Source organism: Sciurus carolinensis, chromosome 12 (assembly GCF_902686445.1).
Source record: "Sciurus carolinensis chromosome 12, mSciCar1.2, whole genome shotgun sequence".
In the NCBI taxonomy this organism is placed as follows: Eukaryota; Metazoa; Chordata; class Mammalia; order Rodentia; family Sciuridae; genus Sciurus; species Sciurus carolinensis.
The window spans coordinates 23440646-23463952 of NC_062224.1; the positions used below are offsets into that span (position 1 = coordinate 23440646).

At 36.2% G+C, this 23307-nt stretch overlaps 1 protein-coding gene across 1 annotated transcript in view; it reads right to left on the reverse strand.

Annotated features, from left to right (window-relative positions):
* The window catches only part of Spag6 (sperm associated antigen 6), a 75715-nt gene that overhangs the window by 19856 nt on the left and 32552 nt on the right, over window positions 1-23307 (reverse strand). The window contains exons 5-8 of the mRNA XM_047521329.1: window positions 10813-11018; window positions 9781-9954; window positions 8450-8602; window positions 5851-6042 (exon numbers count right to left, since the gene is read on the reverse strand). Of these exons, the coding sequence (XP_047377285.1) occupies window positions 5851-6042; window positions 8450-8602; window positions 9781-9954; window positions 10813-11018 (725 nt within the window). The remainder of the gene's footprint in view (window positions 1-5850; window positions 6043-8449; window positions 8603-9780; window positions 9955-10812; window positions 11019-23307) is intronic.

Genomic DNA, 23307 nt, shown 5'->3' on the forward strand with positions numbered 1-23307 from the left:
TGGATCATCTACAAACAAAAGCATAGGTACCACATGTACCTCCCCCCCACACACACCTAGCACTATTCCATATTTCAAAGTGACACCATGTGGTGCTTCTCCCTGCCACAGTGTGACTGAAAGAAGGTCTTGATATAACATAGCACACTGCTGCAGCCCGCTCTGAAGCCATGACTGATTGTGATTTTGTTTCCTTGTATTACGGCCTGTCCCTTTCATTTCAGAAAGTTTCACAATTGTGCCTATCTATAGGTATTTTCCACTAGAATTCCACATCTGCTTCTATACGGTTTTGTGATTCAGTGCATCCATACAGACTTTGCTTTGTTTAACCATGCTCTCTCTCTGGCCTTAGTCAACCTGGTCTTCTGGGATTATGATCTTGTTATTGAATGTTTAGCAATGCTCTTAAAATGAAGGAGCATTTTAATCTTCGCATTATTTTATAACTGGTAAATGGATTCAGCAAAAACGTTCAACCTATTTGTGCTACCACTAAAGGATCTCTTGAATTTAAGATTTCTCAGAAACCCAAATAAAATAGTCATGTATAACCTATTATCTCTTAACACATTTGTCCTCAAACACTGTTTCATAAATTAGATTAACAGAAGGAATGTAAGAAATGCAGCCACACTCTTTACCACTAGTATAAGTTGGAATTAAACTCTCAGTTCCCAATATGCCTGGTTATACAGTTCCTTTGTGACCATCTTAAGATCATGGTGACCTCCATAGGCCAACAAATTTAACTTAACCTCCACTGGTAACAAGGCCTAGTAACTGTAGAGCAGAGATCACATCCACTATACTACACAGACAGCCTTACTCTTATTCTAATAGTTCTAAATTGATGATGTACTGTCAAATTACTAATCAAGAACTCTTGAAAGGATTCTAATGACACTAGAAATTCACTGAACATTACTATCGTTCATCTGGAAGAAATAAACTCAATTTAAGCTATATTCTTATAGGTAGGAATGAATGTCATGATAATCAGCTATATTATTCAACATAAAAGAAATATCAGTTAATTCAGATTTTATTTACATGTCTATTTCTGAGTTTAAGATTTTTAACAACTTTATCAAGATACAATTTATAATAAATTCATTGATTTTTTAAGTATACAATTCAATTAACTTTAATAAATCTGCAGAATTATGTGACCATTCCAAAAATCCAATTTTATCATTCCAAAAAGAGCCTCATGCCCATTTGTAGTTGTGCTCCTTATTCCCTCTTGCTCTTAGTCCCACCATCTTCAGGCAACTACTAATCTACTTTCTGTCTATATAAATTTGGCTTTCTGGACAACTGATATGAATTTAATCATACAGTTTGTGAACTTTGGTGCTTGGAATATTTCATCACATACAATGTTTGTGAGGTTCATCCATTTTGTAGATGTATCAGTCCTTTATTCTTCTTCAACATCAAATAGGATTCTATTATATGGATTTGCAATATTTTGTTCATCCATTCACTAGTTGATGGACACACAGACTATATCAACTTTTGGCTATTATGGATAACGCTGTTATGAAAATTTATAGGTAAGTTTTTATGTAGTCAAGAGTTTTCATTTCTCTTGGGTAGATATCTAAGACAGAACTCATTGGGTAATGATGATATATTTATGTTCAATATTTTGGGAAACTGCCGAACTATTTTTCAATATAACCACAACATTTTATATTCCTACTAACAATATAAGAGGGTTCAAGATTCTCCAGATAGCAGTCAATACTCATTGTTGTCTGGGCAAAGGTGTAAATAGATATTTCTCCAAAGAAAACATACAAATTGCCAAAAAGTATATGAAAACATTTTCAGCATCATTAGACATTAGACAAATGCGAATCAAAACTGCAATGAGATACCAAACCACACCCATTTAGGAAGGCTGTAATCAAAAATAAGGATAATAAAAGCTAGCAAGAATATGGAAACATTGGAGCCCTCTTATATCTGTGGTGGGAATGTAAAATGGTTTGGTTACATTGACATGGCAGTTCCTCAAAATATTAAAGTTACCAATGACCCAGGAGTTTCACTTCTAGTTATATACTGAAGAGAAATGAAAACACATCCACACAAAAACTTGTACAATAATATTCACAGCAGACTTATTCGTAATAGTCAAAGAGTAGAAATAATCCAATAACCATCAATGGGTGAATGGATAAACAAAATATGGTATATTAATACAATGGAATATTACTTGGAAATAAAAAGGAAAATACTAATATATGCTATAATATAGAGGAATCAAAACTAACACTACATAGTAAAAAAGTCAGGCACAAAAGGCCACATATGTTGTATGATTCCATTTAAAATAAATGTCCAGACAAGAAAAATCCACAGATACCCAAAAGTAAATTGTAATGGTTGCCTGGGGCGATGCAGAGGGTATGTGAAGTGACTGCTAATGGGTACAACATTTCTTTGGTGGGGAATAAAAATGTCCTAAAATTAGTTTGTGGTGATGGTTTCACAATCTTGTAAGAATATTATAAATGATTGAAATTTAGGCTTTAAGTAGGTAAATTGTATGGTATGTGAATTATATCTCAATAAAGCTGCTAAAAAATGTAAAAGTTGAGACTGGGGTACAGGGTTCAGTGGTGGAGTACTTGCCTTGCATGCAGGAGCACTGGGTTAAGTTCCCAACACTATGCAAAAATTTTTTTAAAGTGAGGACAGAATAACCAGAAACACAGAAACACAACAGCTGTATCAAATACATTAGAAATAATTTTATAACTAAATAGAATAAACTGATTCAAATACCACAAGATAAAATGGAACATTTCAATGATGTCTCCAAATTAAAACAAATGAAAATGCAAATGCCTAAATGTTTTCACAATAAATACAGATAAGCTTATTAGATCAAAGACTTTTTTTGTTTTGTTTTGCTTTGATTAAGGTATTTGGAATAACATAAGAGCAGGCAAATAATAAGGATAAGTGACAACAGGAAAGAAATTCTAAAAGGCTGCTCATTGGTTCTGCTGGACTGGAACCAATTAGAGAATGCTTATAGAAGCTGACATGCCTTTGGGACAAATGAACTTCAACATGGCCTTGTAATTTGAAGGCTGCCACAAATTAACAAATGAGAAATGCCAAGAGACACTTCCTGGTGCTCTTATAGATACACTTTTCCCTACAATCAAACAGGCTTGAATGAACTTCATTCTTAAGCCATTAAAACAACAACTGGTACAATTCAAGAGAATTTGGGAAAGAAAAGGAATGATCAAGTCCATAAAATAAGAAAATATTTGGACAGACTTCAAGTCTTGGGAAGACTGCTAACAGGATAATGCCTGATGAAGATCCACATTTTAATTTAGTACCCAGTATATTTCCTGAAAGTAAATTCTGTGTCACATAAAAGTAGAAGGAACTTAAGTATTAGTTAACCTATTAAAGCCATCTTTGATAAACTAAAACATGACAAAAGTTATCTTCCTTTAAAAATAAGATTTTCAAATTAATTTTATTCCAGTGATATTTATATAACAAAATAATCTTTAAAAAACTAAGCTATACACTTAACAGTATATAAAAATCATAGAGGGCTACCTAAGTGACTCTTCACAAGGGTTTCTTAAGTTATAATTATTATTAACTTCACTATTAATCATTCACACTCTACTACATGTATTCTTTCATTTTATTTCCAAAACTTAAAGGAAAATAAAAGTTGTCAAATGCAGGAATCTGAAAGAATGAAGATTATTTTTAAAATACTAAGAATTCATCTGTAAATAATCTCTAAATTGAGCATCCTTACTATTATAGCCTTGGCACAGTTTATGCCTGCAGAGGAGGCTAAGAGTCACTGAATCACTGAAAATAAGGGCAGGGGGATGAAAAGTGATGAGGACTGAGGAAAGAAAAACAAGTACAAGAAGATGGGGAGGAGAGGAGAAAAAAAGAGAAGGAAAAAGATAATAATGATAATGGGTTAAGAAATATGAGGTCAAAAGAGGATGACATATATAGATTTAAATTATATATGTATACACACACCTGAACAAGGTGGAAAATCAAACCTGGAAATGGAGTTGTGGCTTCTCATCAGAAAGAAGAATCAGAGACCTGCTAAACTAAAGACTTTAGAGAACACAATCTTTTTTCCCACCAAGCATTGCCAAAATTGTCTCAACACTGGAGGCCTGTGAAGGAAGCCCTAAATCTATTGAATCATTGTTTTGAGCTAGAAAGTCTTTAACAAATGAAAAAAACAATGTTAATCTTGGAAGTCAACTTCCCTCGATGTACTTGTAGAGAAATAATATCACCAAATGAACATAAATTCATTTTTGTAAACTTGTAAGTCAAATTAATGATTCATTATACATAACTGAGTCCCTAACCTATATAGTTTATTTTCCTGCCTCATTATACCATCTAAAGTTATGTTTAAGCAACTGTGTTTTCCTATTTGTCAATTTATTGTTTTAATTAAAATTTAAATGTATTTCGATTTACTATTATTAATTATTTTTGGCAGAGTGCTCCTGTTACCCAAGGTCTTGCACATGCTAGGCAAGCATTTCTATCACTAAGCTATATCCCTAGCCCCATAATTTTATTTTGAATTGTCTTTTCTATGAACTCCCCTCAATCCAAGTCAATTCCACAAGCTGCTTTCAAAAAGTTACATATTTTTAACTGGGGAAGTAGCTCAATGGTAGAGTGCTCACCTTGCATGTGCGAGGCCCTGGGTTCAATCCTAGTAACATACACAAGTTACATGTTTTCCTAAGAGGAAGTACACTGGAAAATATTTTTTCTTTGACATTGTAAAACTGTTAAACAACCCGTCCTATTTTATATTCAAGTTTTGTGTATCACTTTAGTAGCTAGTAATATTTTTTATTAAACTTGCCTATTTAAAAATGATTTGGGCTGGGCACAGTGGTGCACTCCTGTAATTCCAGTGACTTGGGAGGCAAAGGCAGGAGGATTGCAAGTTCAAGGCCAGCCTCAGCAACTTAGTGAGGTCCTAAGCAACTTAGGGAGACCCTATCTCAAAAAAAAAAAAAAAGTGCTAGAAATGTAGCTCATGATAAAGCACATCTGGGGTCAATCCCCAGTACCAAAATAAATAAAACAAAAATAAAAATGATTTGATGAGTTTTATGAATTATTTTTTAAAAGAATAAATACAAGACATAGAATTTAAAAATCAGTCAGCCTTGAAGTTAAGAGGGTTAAAATATATAGCTTCAGGAATACTTTCCAATTAGTTGTATTACACCTTTGAAAAGCACCTTCAATTATTTTGAACTCAATTTAAATGTAAAATGAACCAAAGACCTTTCCAGCAAATTCCAAGTAAAATTCTATTATTTTTTAATTCCTATTTCACAGGAAAAGTCAACAGGAATATGAAAGGCAATAACTAGTCATTCATTTTACAAATTTGCACCTGGATGTCTTTAAAATACATCACTGATTTACAGAGACAAGGGTAACCAGTTTTTAAAGAGAGATCTCAATTCTTTTGATAAGTTTTTATGGCTTTTTTTGAGGGGGGGGGCCACTGGGGACTGAACCCAGGGGTACTCCACCACTGAGCCACATCCCCAGCCCTTTTAATTTTTTTTTTATTTTGAGACAGGGTCTCAGTAAGTCATTATTTTGCACTTGCTATCTTTCTGCCTCAGTCTCCTGAATCATATGAGCCACCATGCTCAGCTAAATTTGTATTTCTTGACTTATAAAAGCAATATTTCCCATAAGGAAAATTAAAACCATGTATTTTTTAAAATGAGTCAAAAGTCTAACAAATAATCAAAAAACCTTTAAGAATAAAGCACTTACTTTCACTTGTAGATCCTCAGAACTCTCAGGTGACATGTACAAAGAAAGAAGAACTGGCAAAGTATTTGTGACAGCGACAGCCCGTGCATGTTCAGGAGTGTGTCTCCCAATCTGTCCTAAGGCCCAAGCAGCAGCAGCCTTAATATGATCTTCTGGTTCTTCTGACAGGCAGATTGACAACTGCGGTACACCCTGCAGCGGTGATCAAAAGAGCAAGTGTTATAAATCTAGAGCAGGATTAAAGAGTCTTCTGTGTCTTTCAAACATTAGAAGAAATCATTTCAGCCTTGATCCTTTTTTCCTAAATGGTTCAATAAATGAGCACATCACAGGGGCTGTCATTTCTTAAGTCAATAAAATCACTAGAACTAAATTACCTTAATTATCTGTAACAATCCAACTTAACTACGAATATCTCTACTAGCTTTTACCCCGCAAACAGAGGGACATTTACCAAACAACAGATGTCATAGACTAGGCAAAACCAGATTTCACTGTTTAGGATCTCAAAACATTTTATTTTCCTTTGCTAAAAAAGTTAATTTAGAATTTTTAAAGGAATTATCTTCCTGCCAAGTACAATACATCTGAGAACAGAATAAATACTATAGACTCAAAATGAAATGAAAAAGAAGCCTAACTAAATACCTTCAGATGAAATACATGCACCAATATCTTTCCTGAAATAGAATATAAATAATTTTCCATTAATTTTGTTCAACTTTTAAATTATAGTTTTGTTCATTTTAACATGATTGAATGTCAAAGTGGAAATGATTATTTTTGTCACTCAGATAGCATGTGCTCACATTTTACATTTTAGGCTTCAATTTCATCTAAATAATAAAGATACAATTAACTAAACAGCCACAAACACATAACAGTTCATATACTCAAGAAAAGCTAGAATAACCCCAAATTCTAATTCCAGATTCTGCACAGGCATAATTTTCTAACTAATTTGAGACTATAGTAATTACCTCAAATTTAGTACCACAAAAAAAACTGTATTCACATGGTTGTCACTATAGCAAAGGCCAAAATCATCATATATACTTTTTCTCCTCCATCTTTTAACTTGGTTGTTAAGACCAATTTCCTAAAGAGACCTGCCATATTTCTTCATTTGCTCCTTCCTACAACTAGAAATGCACGCCTGCCAATACAAAAGGTCAGACCTGTCTTCAGAGTGAAGTAACTTTGTAGAAAGCCGTCCTTCTATGATAGAACAAGGCCGAAGATGAAGGAGAAGAGCAGACAGCCCTCCACCTGACCCCAAGCTCTGCCTTATTGGCCTCGATTGTTATGAATATCACGTGAGATAGCGAGCATGCATGTGCTTCAAAAAAATTAGAAAGCGGTATTTAAATGTAGGGGGTTATTAACAGTCCCTGGACAACACAGAAAAAGGAGAAAAAGCTACACTCCTGGGTGGTGCGTCTCTGACTGCCGCGGCCACCTTGATCTTAACCAAGTGAAAAACAAAACCAGGTGGGAGAGGCCAGCAGCAGCCCGAGACCAAAGGGGAGCGCTTCCCGGTCGGCTTGCGAGGACGCGGAGGAAGCACGGGCAGCTGCTGCGGCCTTCATCGTTCCTCCTACGCGGGAGCTTTCTGACTCTCCACAAAAGAACTGAGGATCAAAAATCCCAGAAACATCCTTACTGTGACTCTTCCGAAAGCACCACTACTACTCTAGTCTCTGTCACAGCGTGTGGTAATAGAAGAACAAAAGGAAAAGAACAGGATAAAAAGGAGTGGAGCAAAGAATCATCGTGGAATAGGTAGAAAATAAAGATCTGAGTCTCCTTTTTATTCTGAGGATTAGCAAGGGATAAAAAAAAATCCACGTTTCTGTTTAACATACAGCAGCAGGTTTTCTACACTGATAAGAAACCCACACCCTAGAGGGTCGCCACACACACTTTAAGCACACAAAGCCTTTGAAGCATTCTACAGAGATCAATATTTATTCATCAACATATTTTGCGAGCACCTACTATGTACCAAGGCTGCACTATGGTGGGTTCATACAAAGTTGTCAACTGAGATAAGGCAAAATCCCTAGGAAACAAGAAACACTGCTATCTGACCTGTGCTGTGATAGCCTAGTTTAAGCAGAGAAATTAGTTTATGAAAGCTGAGTGAAAATGAATTTAAAAAGATGTTCTAGCCATTGCCATCTCCTACCCAATGACAGGAAAGGGGGGAAGGATAAAGCTCAGAACAGTGAAAGTGACTACTGAGCATGCAATTCATAATAGTTTTTAACCAAAGTATGTATGCTTTACATGTTTGTAAATATGCACGATTCTTCAAGATATTATAATATTTAAATACAGAAAGCAGTAATACTCGAAACAGTTGATATCAAACTCTGAGTAAAACTTTAAATTTCCTGCAACCTAAACCTTTCTTCAAGGATTGCTTTAGGAAACTCAAATAAGCTTTGAAAAACACACTGAAACAACTGAAATCTTTTTCAGGTAATTCTGTTGCTCTGACCAGTTATATTTTATATTCTGTGGAAGAGTCTCAATCTGTAGTTCTGTCTTAAAATATCTTGCTGTAATAACTAGGAGAAATGAAGCAAGAACGAACCTTGGAAATGATGACTGCCATTGCTAGATTTTCAGAATGAGCCGCCACATAGCCCAGCATCATGATGCCAGGCAGCCTTATATTCCCTTTGCAGGACCCGACACAATCAATCACAGCAGCTACTCCTCCCGCGTTAACTATCAGCTGAGCAAGCTAAAAGAGAAGAACAAGAGCTAGACGATCAGGGCTGGAAAGCAAACGATGATCTTTAAATATTAAGCCACACTTTATTTAGAACCTAAAACAACTAGTAAAATGGAAATATCATTTAGAGAAATTATGGTTTTAAAGAAATACACAAATATAATAGCCCTGCTAATTCAAACACACAAATATCCTCACTGTGAGAGTCTTTACTCGGCGTTTTAATTTTTCATGCCTTGGTGGCACAACTTTTATCCCTATTATAATGGATGTCAAAATTCCTCACCTAGACACTAAGCCTAGGGCTAGTTCATAACTAGCTAACTATTGAGACCCCAATCACAATGTGTAAGAAGGAGATTAATCACTCAATGCCGAAAGACAATGTCAATCTTGAAATATGCTAACCTAATAATCCCCGCTTTGCTAACAATGATTACTAGCTGCATGCTCTTCAATTTTTAAAAATATCAACCAAATAAAGATGTTAGATGAAATGAAAATGAGACTTTAATGTGTAATGATATGAAAATTGATTAGTCAAGATATATACAGAAAAAAGACAGAGTTTCAGAATCAACATCCGCTTGCTTTGTTTCTAATTCTTTCACATCTGAGATTTCAGAGCAGGAAATGATCATGTAAGAGCAGCTATTAGAGTGGTCACACTAGATCAGGGGACCTTTGTGGTCTATCCCAACCTAGAGGTATAATATTCTGACTACTCCCAGCTGACATAAAATAATAAGGATGATAGAAGCTCATAGTCCCCACAATCTAGAGAAGGGAAGCTGGAAATGATTAAAAACTGAAATTTCAACTCAAACTCCATTAGTATGACCCAGTGGTTCTCAAATGGGGGCAATTCTGTCCCCTGGGGAACATTTGGCAACCTATAGAGACATTTTTGATTGTCACCACTTGGGGGGAGGGGTGCTACTGGCATCTAGTGGGCAGAGCCCAGGGATGCTGCTAAACAACAATTCTACAACGTATAGGAAAGCTCACCACAACAAAGGATTACCTAGTCCAAAATGTCAACAGTGCTGAGGCAGAAAATCCCTGACCTAACTAGATCCTGTGGCACAACCCTCCAGCCCATAAATAAAACTGTTTCATTTGAAAAATAAAATTAAGCGTTATTATATCTTTAAGGTTTAAAAAAAAGCAACAAACTTTTTTTTCACCTCTGGTGTATGTTTTGCAATCTCTCTGATTAAAGTAGAAGCATTTTTCTTCACGTAATCATCTTTGTCCTTCAGACAGGTAAGTACAACTGGAAAAATCTCTGCTTCAACAACCATTTCTGCCAGATCCACAGAATGTTTTGCAATCTGGCTAAGAGCTGAAAGGATCTGACGCTGTTAAACAAAAACAAGCAAAAAACAACAAAAACATTACATAGAATCCCCTAGTCCACTACAGAGTTCAGATGTAATTTAAATAGTTAATATTCAAATTCTTTTATAAAAAAGAAAAAAAAATAAATAATATAACCTAAGGTTTCTGAATTTTGAGACTTTCACATCCAAGTCTTATACTCAATTGTTTTTAATTCCCTAATTTCTAAATTAGTTCTTGACTGACCATTTTAAAATTCTATTACAGATTATGAAAGAATATGACTTTTTGAAGACCATTTCTTAATTATGCAATACTTAAATGGTTAATTTATGACACGTGGTAATTTAATACAGAAATGGTTAAGCAGAACTAACATTTTTATCATGATTTGATACCATTTCAAAGAACTTTCTGTTGCTTAGCTAACAATAATTTTAAAACTTTATAGAGTATAAATATGAGAATACAAAAGTATAATCGGTGACTATTAACTGATAATAATTTGGGAATGCTATAAAAAAGACTAACATAAATATAACCATTTTCAAAAGAAACTTGAATATTATGGTGGCAGGCTAGAAAACCCTTAGGTCCCATCCAACCCTGAGATTTGATTCATTCTTTTAATGGTTAATGTTAATGTCAATGTTACTTCCAATTTTAAACATTGCACATAGTTGTCCCAATTTTATTATCTAATCCTTATAGCATTCTTTTCACATATCAATGGGCCATAGACATAATATAGCCATGTCTGCTTTCAGTGATAATTTACTAATTATTTTTGGCTGTATAATATTAATCTGGCAAATTTCCATTTTTTTAGATTGTTAAGACGCCTGGTTTGTTTGTCTCTTAGCTTTATTTTTAAATACCTTCAACTTAGCATCAGGGCTGAGGATCATCTGGGCTAAGTGAGCAATCGCTCCTGCGTCCACTACTGTCTGTGCTAACTCTGGAGAATGCTTTGAAATATCACTGAGGGTTGAAGCAGCAATCCTTTTCAAAGCAATTTCTGGCTCCTGGATACAGAGTACTAAAAGAGGAACAGCTCCTGCATCCACCACAGCTTGTGACAGTTCTGTGGGTCCAAGAAAAGTAATTAAGTGAGTATGGGTGACTGACCCTTGTGCAAGCCATTTTTCACCCTGACAGATACAGCAAAGAAAAAAGGGGAGGGTGTACTTCACTCTCTCGACATCTGCATTTCAAATCAGCCTTCCTAGTTTCATAAACCATGTGGACCAATCCTGAGCTGAAAAGAACACAGGTCAATAGATGGACCTCCATTTACATGAACACATTTGAGGTAGATTAGGCTGAAATGGCTTGTTATTCTTTTTTTTTTTTTTTTTTTAAGAGAGTAAGCAGATGTCAGCTGTTTAAGCTCTGACAATTCTGCACTTCTCAATAGGCAAGCATTTTATGCATGGTTTACAATAACAGAGAAAATTAAAGTACCAAAAATTTACCAACCACACTAATTAGGCAGTATTTTGTGCTATTTACGTGAGTAAACATTAACATGAATCTTGTGCCAATAATGTCGATTTTTAAATTCCTTTCATCTTGTAATACTTTTAAAAGATTTTTAAACACTTTATACAAAATAAAAAGCTGTGTTTTCATTGTGCATTAAAAACACTTTCAAAAACGAGATTTACAACTGATCAACATACTTTTTAAAATATAAATGTTAATGTTTGGATAAAGGAATAATTTCATCTTAACTATGTTACACATTAGAAATCAAGTAAATATCTTTTGAATACACATGTTGATTTACTTGTGTGTCCAAGGACAACAGCTATAAAAATAATACATTTTAAATTATAGAGAATGGGAGACAGGCAGGCAGACCCATATAATATATGTGTAAAAAAATGTCTTTTGAGAAGCATAAAGCACCATACATAGTTACAGATTCTACACTCATTGCATTCATGATCTCTTACTGAATCACATATACCCATTTCTATAATCTCCTCCTTTCAAATTATGCTTTTATTTCCCAGATTAGAAGTGCCCTAACCATAAATAAATGTCTTGTCAAGCTAAAATACCTACTTGGCATATCACTTAAAGTCTTTAATTTGAAGAAAATTTAGTGCTCAAATTTTCAAAAGATTGGTATTATCACATTTTCAAAAAGAAAATAATGTTAACAAATACAGGTTAGTGTCTACAACTTGTTTTCCTTAAATTATCATAATTATCTCAATACTGTATAAACAGTTTATTCATTCTTTCATTAAACAGGTATTAATGGAAGGTTATTAGGTGCCAGGCTCATTCAACTCTGGTGCCAACAATACACTTCTGCAAATTAACACTACATTCATTAGCAAATATGTTTCTATTTTTAAAATCCAGTGTGAAATATGGTATGCAATGGGAAGTTCATATGTAATCTCAAGAACCAGAGATTGATAAGAGGAAAAAAAATTTTTGTTTTTTTTTTTAAAGAAGACAACAGTAAAAAGACTGTTAAAATCTTGTGTAACAGAAATTTAACAGGTTCCTCAGAACTAATCTCTAGGATGCTGCTATGATCAAGACAGCAGGTTAAACAGATGATCAATTTTCCCTCCTATACCCCACACCCACTCACCCCATGTAAAGGAAGAAAATTTAAAGTATATGTAATATCAAAATACAATATTCATATTTGCTGTTAAGTATTAACAGGGTCCTTAAGAATTCAATTCAATCCAAATTATACAGATGTTGTATGGTAATACCAACTTTATATGTACCTATACTAGAATACAATGGGCTGAACATATGTTCCAAGAAAGTATAAGAATTAATTCATCTACTTATATTTTCATTTTTATATAGTTTCTAGTAATTGATTCAAGAATATGCAGTAAACCACAACTATTTAAAAGTGCTATTAACCAAATATCAAGGTTCTTTTTATTTTTTATTATTTATTATTATTTGTGTGTGTATGTGGTGCTGGGGATTGAACCCAGGGCCTTGTGCAAGCAAGACAAGCACTCTACCCACTGAGCTGTATCCCCAGCCCTCAAGGCTCTTTTTAAACACAGCTATTATTTTTATAATTTCCATGCCTTTGATCCTTTCCTTGAAATGACTGCTAATATGGCAATTTAGCAGTCCTTCCCCTGAATTCTATAATGCTAATAGTAAAGCAAACTGTTCTCCTGACTTGTTACCCAATTCTATCCTAAACAGTTTTCTGTTTTCTCCTGAGTCGTGCTGTTCAATGTGGGGAAGGCTGGGGATGGTATGGTCCTAGAGGAAGATTTGCCATGATTGAGTTCAGCAATTTTGTACTTGCAATTTCCTATTCTTTACATCTCCAAATGCATATGATTCTACAAAGTTGGAATCTGCTGTTGAGTGGTATACACTGTCCCTTTAAAATGTTATTCTAAGAGAGTATATATATATATATATATATATATATATATATATATATACACATACATGTAAACATGAAATTGACCTAAGTATCATACCATACTATGTGTTACATATACTACAGACAATTTCATCTTGCCTCTATCATCACCTTTTTTCCTATGGCATATCTTTCTCCTTTTCCCTATTATTGCTTCCTCTGGCATTTCTGTGCTAGTCACTGTTGGTGTCTATCAAATAGCCTTTGTCAGTCAGAGCATGGGCTTGTGAGGTCATCCTGACCAATGGGACCTGAGTGGAAGCCAGCTGGAAGCATCTGCAAAAGGGTCTTTTCCTTGTAATAAACTGAGATTCACAGGAGAAAATACCGCCTCTTTTTTGTTGGACATGCTTATGTCTGCAAATGACATCTGGAACTCCTACATCCATCTTACAACTATAACAGAAGAAATCACCAATATGCTGAGGATGGCTGAGTACAAAAATGAAAAACATCTGGGTCCTCCATGACACTGTTCAGCTGCAGAACCAACCTTGGAACTGCCCTGAATCTGAACTTTGTGTCATGTGAAATAAAAAATGTCCTTTTTGTTTAAGCCACTTGTAGTTGCTGTTCTGTAACTTAAAGCTGAAAACATCCTGATACAATTCTTTTCTCTCTGATACATACATATTTTCTTCTTTTCCTTCACTCGTCAAATGTTCATTAAGTGCTTACTATGTGCTAGAAACTTGGCTAGATGTGGGGGAAATAGAATAGAGTAAAACACTGTTCTCTGTTCTAGAAGACCCTGCTCAGGGCAACTGTATGAACTGACCACTACCAATCCAGAGCAGAGACAGGAGTCAAATTCACGGAGTGTTCAAGAGAAATGTACACAGGGATGTCATTTCAAGACATGCTTCCATTTTCCTTTTTCCTATAATTTTCTACTTAAAAAAAAAAAAAACAGTAGGAACCAAAACATAAAAAATTCTGAACATCTAAAAATTATTTCCCATAGGAGAAATCTTATGGAGCTCATTTTAAAACTCAAATTTGGAAGTAATTTTTTGGAGGCTCAATTAATATCATACTTGTGAAATCAAAGGTTGATATGTACAGACTTAGATGCTCAAAACAGATTGACCAAAAAACAGCTGCAAACCAAGAAATTTATCTTCAGTACCTGAAAATATCTTAATCTCATCTGAAATTTTAACTGAATCTTCAAACTTAATTTAAAAAATACATCTTCTAATATGCAATAATGTGACAATCTTATATACTGTTAGATAGCAAGCAAGATGATAAGGTGATCATAACTTTAAACAAAGAAAAAAGCTCCATAAAAATCATACCAACATAACTAACAATATAGTGGGTCAGTAGTACTATTAGTAATATAGTTTTCTTCTCTATTTGCCAAATTTTATTCAATATGATTATTTGTTAAAAAATAAAGCATGCTGGGTAAATCGCTCAGTAGTAGAGCACTTGCCTAGCATGATCAAGGCCCTGGGTCTGATTCCCAGAACTAAAAATAATGAAGAAAAATAAACATATCTTCTATCTGTACTTAAAGCTACCACTGGAACTCCTTCTATTAACATAATCATCATAAAGGCTAAACGGGCACACAATTTTCAGCTTATTTCTCAATAAAGCAGAAAGTTTCTTGTTTTAAAAATGGTGAGATGTGTCTCCTTTAAATACTAGAAATTAGAATGTAATTATTCTTTGAAGAATTACTATTGTGCACTAGAAACGTTCATGTATCTTCTCACACTTCAGCTGCTTTATTCATGTCCTTATTACATTTAAGTTAAAATGCTACATTTTTCAAATGTTAGGGGTTATTTTTGACCATTTTTAGACTGAAAATTGTCAGAGAGAATAATCCAATAGTATTTCCTTATTCACAAATACCAAAGTCATTTACTGTATACATGTAGACAATTGGATGTACAGTCTCAGAATTTGATGATCAGAGGTTTTCAGTAAAGGATTAACAAGTTTTATCTGACTTCATGAATAGCTCACTGTAGTGAAGGAACAGAGACCGCAAGGTAGGTGTCATCTTATCACACTTCTCGGCCCCTCTCAGTTTTCCCATAATTCTTTCTAACGTCACTTATTAGGCTTATGTTTGTGCAATTTTTTGAGTTAATATAACATGGTACTTTGAGGTGAAAATTACTTGCTTCTTACACAATTGCATTTTCTTTTTTTCCCCATTGGGAGTTACACACAACAGCATACACACACACACACACACACACATAAATATATATATGTAAATATATTTATGTATATATTTGTATATATGTGTGAAAAACATATACCTACACACACGCACAAGCATGGAATATATCTTATTCTAATTAGGACCCAGTCTTTTGGAGGTTTTTTTTTTTTTTTTGCAGTGCTGGGGATTGAACCCAGGGCCTTGTGCTTTCAAGGTAAACACTCTGCCAACTGAGCTATCTCCCCAGCCCAGGACCCAGTCTTGTGGATATATACAATGTTGAGATTTACTGTGGCATATTCATATATGTACATAGGAAAGTTATGTCACATTCATCCCACAGTCTTTATATTCCTACCCCCCTCCCTTCCCTCCATTCCCCTTTTTTGCATTTTCTTAAGAATTTTATTCTGTGCTGTTCTTGGGACCTGGTTTTTCTGGTTTGCTTGTTTGTTTCCTAACTACAAAAAGTCTGGATTTGCACTAATCTTTCATTAATAGAGGTGAAGTGTTACAAATTAAGTGGATAAAAATATTCATCTTAGAACAATATTTTAAAACCCTTAGTACAACTTTAAAACAAAAATAACATAGATAAAAGGGAGGACTTTTAAGACTAAAAGCTTTCATAAAATCAGAACTGTGTAGTGCCGGGTGAATGGTACATTAGAACTGACTTCTATGCTGACTAAAAAGGAAGAGGCCAGAGAATAATTGCCAGGCATGGCTGTCACAGGTAAAGCCAGTCAGTAGGAGTGGAACCACCACAGGACATAGCTATACCACTTCTGGGTATTTACCCTATAGAATTAAAGTCAGCATACCCATGTTAGTGATACAAGCATACCCATGTTTATAGCAGCCCAATTCACAATAACCAAATCATAGAACCAACCTAGATGTCCATTAACAGATGAACTAATGAAGAAAACGTGGTACATAAACACAATGGAATGTTATTCAACCATAAAGAAAATGAAACTATATCATTTGCAGGAAAATGGATGGAACATGAGAGCACTATGTTAAATGAAATAAGCCAAACTCAGAAAGTCAAGGATCATATCTTTTCTCTCATACATGGAAGCTAGAAAGAATAAAAACAAAAACCGGGGAGTGGGTCTCATGAAAATAGAAGGGACACCAGTAGAGTAGAAGAAGGGGACCCAGTGGGAGTGAGATGGGAGGGACAGGAAGGTTTCGGGGAAAAAAACTGATCAAATTATATTGTTACACCGAATGCAAGTATGATACGTAACAATGAATCTTACTATTACATAAAAAAAATTATGCACTAATAAAAAAAGGGGGAAAAAAACTAGGCAAGTTAAAAAAAAAAAAAAAAAAAAAATCTCAGCCTCTCTCCAGTGCTGAAAATCAGACCCAGGGCCTCTCCTATGGCAGTAAGTGCTCTACCACTGAGCTTACCTCTCTTCTTAATTATGTCATTTCTAGTTACCTGTTTAGAACAGAAGCAGTAAACTCAGGCACCCACAGGACCCAGGCAAGTAACTAAAATATAGTGAAGCCAGAGGAGGCAGGCACAATAAGGGAACTGGGGGAGCAGTAGTAAAGTGAAAAAGTCAAGGCTCCATCTACAAAGGGCCGCAGTTCCTTAGCTTCAGCCCCATAGGAACCTACACCAGGTAGGAAAATAGGCCTACTGTTATCTGACCTTTTTTAAATATGAAATTGCCTAGCCTTTATGTGTTGACAATTTTATTTTTTTAAAGAATACCATGTGAGCAACACAATGCAGACTAAATAAAACACATCCATCCATGGGCTAGCTACAGCCTCAACCACTGTTTCACAACCTCAGGCTTAAATTTTATACCTTTGAATTTTATACCTTCCTAAATGACCTGTGGGAAGCTTTCAGGATATAAATACTGGTTTTCTTTCTACTTCTAATTCTTGAAGTTGTGCTCTGGGATCATAAAGGAAGAATCACCACAGTGGTTATATAAGAAAAGCCAGGAAAGAATTCCAAGATATTGACAAAAACCTAAAAATTAGCCTACAAAAGGAAAAAAAAAAAAAAGATTAACCTAAACAACTATGGATATTATTTTTTCCTCTCATAATGAAGATTTGAGCAAAATTAAATGATTCTAAGAACTTATAAAAAGGACTCAAAATAAGAGACTTTGGGAAAAACTTAAAAATATATATCTAGCACATCTAATTAAAAATTACAATTCAAAAACTCCTCTGGAAAGCTAATATTTTTTAACTATAACTTTTTAGTTTATTGTTTTCAAAAACTCCCTTTCATTCTGTTTCTAAGTCCTACAAAATTTGTATTTGAATATTTTTATTTAAAAAGTACAAGAGAGTCACAAGTCAATCATTTCTTTGCACTTAGATGACCCTATTTCAGTTTAAAGAAGGGCTGGGATTTTTTTATTTGGCCATAAAAACATATACCAATGTCTTTTTTTTTTTTTTTGATACAGGTATTGAACTCAGAGGTGCTTTTACCACTGAGCCACATGCCCAGCCTGTTTTTTATATTTTATTTTGAGATGGTCTCACTAAGTTGTTTAGGACCTTGTTAATTTGCTGAGGTTGGCTTTGAACTTGCAATCCTCCTGCCTTAGTCTCCTGAGCCACTGGGGTTACATGAGTGTGCCACCATGCCCGGTACAATATCATTTTAAAAACTTTTTTGAAACAAAGCAGCTAAAACAATACATTTAAAAGTTGGCTACCACTTGTGGCTTCAATCTTATATTAATAATAATCAGTCATCCTATTATGGTTTAGATATTAGGTGTGAGACAATGCAAGATTTAGAGTGAAATGAATTGGTTACAAGACCCTTAACCCAATCAGTGGAATTAATTCCCTGACAGGGATTAGCGAAGTGGCTACTGCAGGCTGGTGGGATGTGGCTAGAAGAGGGAGGGCACTGGGGGCATGCCTTTGGGGTACGTATTTTGTTGTGAGGAGAGCTCTTTTTCTCTGCTTCCTGGTGCAATGTCTTGAGATGCTTTCCTATCCCACAGCCTTCCTCCAAGATGTTCTGCCTCAACCTTGAGCCCCAAGGAATGGAGCTGGCCTTCTATGGACTAAGACCTCAGAAACCATGAGCCCTCAAATAAACTTTTCCTCCTTTAATTGTTCTTATGGGGTCTTTTGAGTCAAAGTAACAAAAAAGCTGACTTAAACACATCCCATTCAACCAAAATTTTCATGATCAAGTAAAGTTACAATAAAACCAAATATAGTGCTGCAATTGTCCAAGCTGGTTATTTACTGGTCACACTCTAGTATGTAAATAATAGCATTTCCAGCCAGGTGCAGTGGAACATGTCTGCAATCCCAGCAGCTCCGGAGGTTGAGGCAGGAGGATCGATCATGAGTTCAAAGCCAGCCTCAGCAACTTAGTGAAGCCCTAAGTAATTTAGCAAGACCCTGTCTCAAAAGGGGTGGGGATGTGTCTCAGGGGTTGGTTTCAACTGCTGGTAATAATAATAATAACAGCATTTCCAAAGAAATTTGTCCAGTTTTCAGCCTAACCTAGCTGTTTACAACTGGTTTAGTAATCTGCTGTTGTGTAACAAATGACACCAAACTCAGAAGCTTTAAACAACAAACATTGGTGTGTGTAGATCAGGAATCTGCAAGTGACTTAGCTGGATGGTCTGGACTCAGGACTTCTCACTAAGCTACAATGAAGGTGTCAGCCTAGGCTGCAGTCATCTGAGGATCCCAAGCACACTAGTGATGGGAGGGTTAAGAGGAGTCTAGTTCTTTGCCATGAGGGGTTTTACTTTAATGTGAGTGATCCAAAACAGAGAATCAAAGATGAAAGTCTCGGTCTTACAATCTATCCTTGGAAGTGGCATGCTCTCACTTCTGCTGCATTTCTTTGGTACAGTGGAGGAGGGAACCACACAAAGATGTGAATACAGAAGACAGGCATCTTTGGGGGTCATCAGAGGTTGGCTGCCCCCAAAATCTTTGTTCCTCACCAACTCGTCTGAGACAACATCCATAAATAACAATGACTCACTTTAGCTATAATTTTAAGCTGGTGTGCAACATCTCCAATTGTAGGTGGAAGTGAAAAAAGCATGGATAGAGAATTTGCATATTATGAAAAAGTGTCATCTGATTTTTTTTATCCCCCTCACACACCATTTTTTCCTAAACTCATATTTCTACCTCACTTTCTTCAACCCAATCATCACACATAGGTCCAGCGTGAGAGTTTAAGGATCAACATGCACTGTTTTAGTCAGTTTTTTCTGCCAGACCAAAAGACCTGACAAGAATCATTTTAGAGGAGTAAAGGTTTATTTGGTGCTCACAGTTTCAGAGGTTCAGTTCGCAGATGACCAACTCCATTGCTCTGAGCCCTAGGTAAGACAGAACATTATGGCAAAGAAAGCAGCTCAGAATATCACACCAGGAAGGGGGGTGTCAGAGAGAGACACTGACATTAAGCTCACAAAATATACCCCACAGGCACATCCCCAATGATCCACCTCCTTTAGTCACCTGCCTACAATCACCACCCAGTTAATCCATTCAAGAGGATTAATGCAATGCTTAGGTTATGGCTCTCAAAAACCCAATTGTTTCACCTCTGAACTTTCTTCCATTGTCTCACACAAGAGATTTTGGGGGACATAACATGAATACATACATTTATTTTGAAGACAAAATAATTTGGGCTCCCTTATGATGTCAAGTGAGGTCAATGATCTGGAGTTAATGGGACTAGTTAGAAGTTACAATTAACTGGATGAACTAACAGCACTTATGGGGCTAAAGAATAAAAAGTAGTTTTCGAAACATGGTAAGGAAAAGTCAAGAAACGGAAACCAGTGAAAGTGGGAAAAGATAAAGACTTGAGTATGACCCTTGAAAGATAATAGGTAGGAGAAAATTTGAAGTACATTTAGGCCACCACCACCACCACCAATCTAGCCTTTTATTTTTAACATCTGAGACTAAGCTGAATAAGGCAAAACTAGAAAGGGTCTGGAATGTCCTTGTAAAGAAGAAATCAACAGAATAATTTATCAGAATCAGATCTTTACAAAATATACTTTTTGTATCTAAAAGATGTTTTCAACTTTTTAAATATAGTATTGCAACCACAGTTGTGGTTTCACTCTACCTACAATTTTGTATTCGTTTTTTAAAAATTTAACAGGGGAAATGCACATTTTATTCTCCAAGCCTGCCTTCAAGAAACTCAGCCCAATGGGAAGGTTGGACAGTAAAAGGCTACAGGTACTTTGATGGAATTCTCTACAAGAACAGGCAAAGAAGAGAGGAAACAGAAAAGGAAAATAAAAATAAAGCATTGGGAGATTAAAAGATTAGCATTGAGGCCCAGGAGGCTGAGGCAGGAGGATTGTGAGTTCAAGGCCAGTCTCAGCAATTTAACAAGGCCCTAAGCAACTCAGTGAGACCCTTCCTCTAAATAAAATATAAAAAGGGATGGGGAAGTTGCTCAGTGGTTAAGCGCCCCTGGGCTCAGTCCCCCATACAAAAAAAATTTTAAAAAAGTTTTTACCTGTCAGCAGTTCTCACTGTTCCTCCTTCAGCATGGTTCCTTGAACCCCCCCTTTGACTTACACTGCCCTGTTGTATTCCTGAGGATGGAGTTAACCCAACATTTTTAACAACTATCTAATGCCCCACTGAGTAAATATGCCTTGATTTACCTACTCAGTCTCCACCTTAGGACATTTGATTAGTTTTAGGTTACGTTTGGTTGTTTGCTATTTTAATGTATAGTATAATGAAACTCTTTTGTATTCAGATGACATATTACCTATTGTTATGTATCAAATGACCCAAAATTTAGAAGCTTAAACATCATCACTTATTATCTTCTCATATCTATGGGTCAGAAATCCAGGAACAGCTTAGCTGGGTAGTTTTAGCTGAGTCTCTCATGAAGTTTTTACCAAATTTTCATCTGGAGTTAGACATCTGCAGGCCTGATTTTGGGAGGGTCTGCTTCCAGACTCCTTCAGGGGGTTACTGGGAAGCCTCAGTTTCTAGTTGGCTGTTGGAAATCTCAGTGCTGCCTAACACTCTCATGATAAGGCAGCTGGTTTCCCCCAGAGCAAGTGATTGGACCAGGAGTGTGGGGGTGGGGGAATATATCCCTCAAGATAGAAGTGCTAATCTTATGTTTAAGCTGCTAAATTTGGGTCACTAGATACATGACAATAGGTAAATATGTCATCTGAATACCTGTTCTCAGAAGTGACATACATGATTTCTGCTGGCCTCATGACCCACCCTGGTATTATAGAACGTGGCTGGGGACTGCATGAGAGGGTGAATACCAAGACACAGGATCGTGAAACCTGGCTACCACAGGCCACACATACATGTGTATCTTTACAGGTTTCACACACATACAAATTGTTTGTGTGTGTGTGTGTGTGTGTGTGAGAGAGAGAGAGAGAGAGAGAGAAGGTAGAAGAAGGTAGTGAAGATGAGGAAATGTCAGAAGATGAAGACAATGACAGCAATGGAGAAGAGGTTGTCTTCCCTCAGAAGAAAGGCAAGAAGACTACCACAACTCCAGCAAAGAAGGTGGTAGGTTCCCCAACAAAAAATTGACACACCTGCCAAGAAAGCAGCTGTCACTTCAGGCAAAAAGGCAGCAGCCACACCAGCCAAGAAGACAGTCAACCAGCCAAAGCAGTTACAACACTTGGCAAGAAGGGAGCCGCTCTGGGCAAAGCATTGGTAGCAACCCCTGGTAAGAAGGGAGCTGTTACCCCAGCCAATGGACAAAAAATGGCAAGAATGCCAAGAAGGAAGACAGCGATGAGGAGGAGGAAGAAGATGAGGAGGAGGATGAATTTGAACCAGCAGTGATGAAAACAGCTGCTGCCCCTGCCTCAGAGGATGAGGATGATGACAAAGATGATGAGGAAGAGGAGGAGGAGAAGGAAGAGGAGGAGGAGAAGGAAGATGACTGAAAAGCAGTTATGGAGAGCACACCAGCCCAAGGAAAGAAAGTTGCTGCAAAAGCTGTACCAAGGAAAGCCAAGAGTGTGGCTGTGAGGACAAAGAGGAGGAGGGTGAGGACGAGGATGATGATGATGATGAGGAGGAGGAGGAGGAGGAGGAGGAAGGAGGAGGAGGAAGAAGAGCCTGTCAAAGAAGCACCTGGAAAAGGAAAGAAGAAAATGGCCAAACAGAAAGCCAAGAAACAGAAACAGAAGCCAAGAAACAGAAAGTAGAAGACATAGAACCAGTTCTTTTAATCTCTTTGTTAGAAACCTGCATTCTAACAAATCTGCTCCTGAACTAAAAATTGGTATCAGTGAACTTTTTGCAAAAAATGATCTGGCTGCTGTGGATGTCAGAATTGGAACAACTAGGAAGTTTGGCTATGTGGATTTTGAATCTGTTGAAGATCTGCAAAAGCCTTGGAACTCACTGGTTTAAAACTTTTTGGCAATGAAATGAAACTAGAGAAACCAAAAGGAAACGACAGTAAGACAGATCGAGATGCAAGAACACTTTTGGCCAAAAAGCTCCCTTACAAAGTCACTCAGGATGAATTTAAACAAGTGTTTGAAGATGCCATGGAGATCAGGTTAGTCAGCAAGGATGGGAACAGTAAAGGGACTGCTTATATCGAATTTAAGACAGAAGCGGATGCAGAGAAAACCTTTGAAGAAAAGCAGGGAACAGAGATGGATGGGCGGTCTGTTTCCCTCTACTACACTGGAGAGAAGAGTCAAGGTCAAGACTACAGAG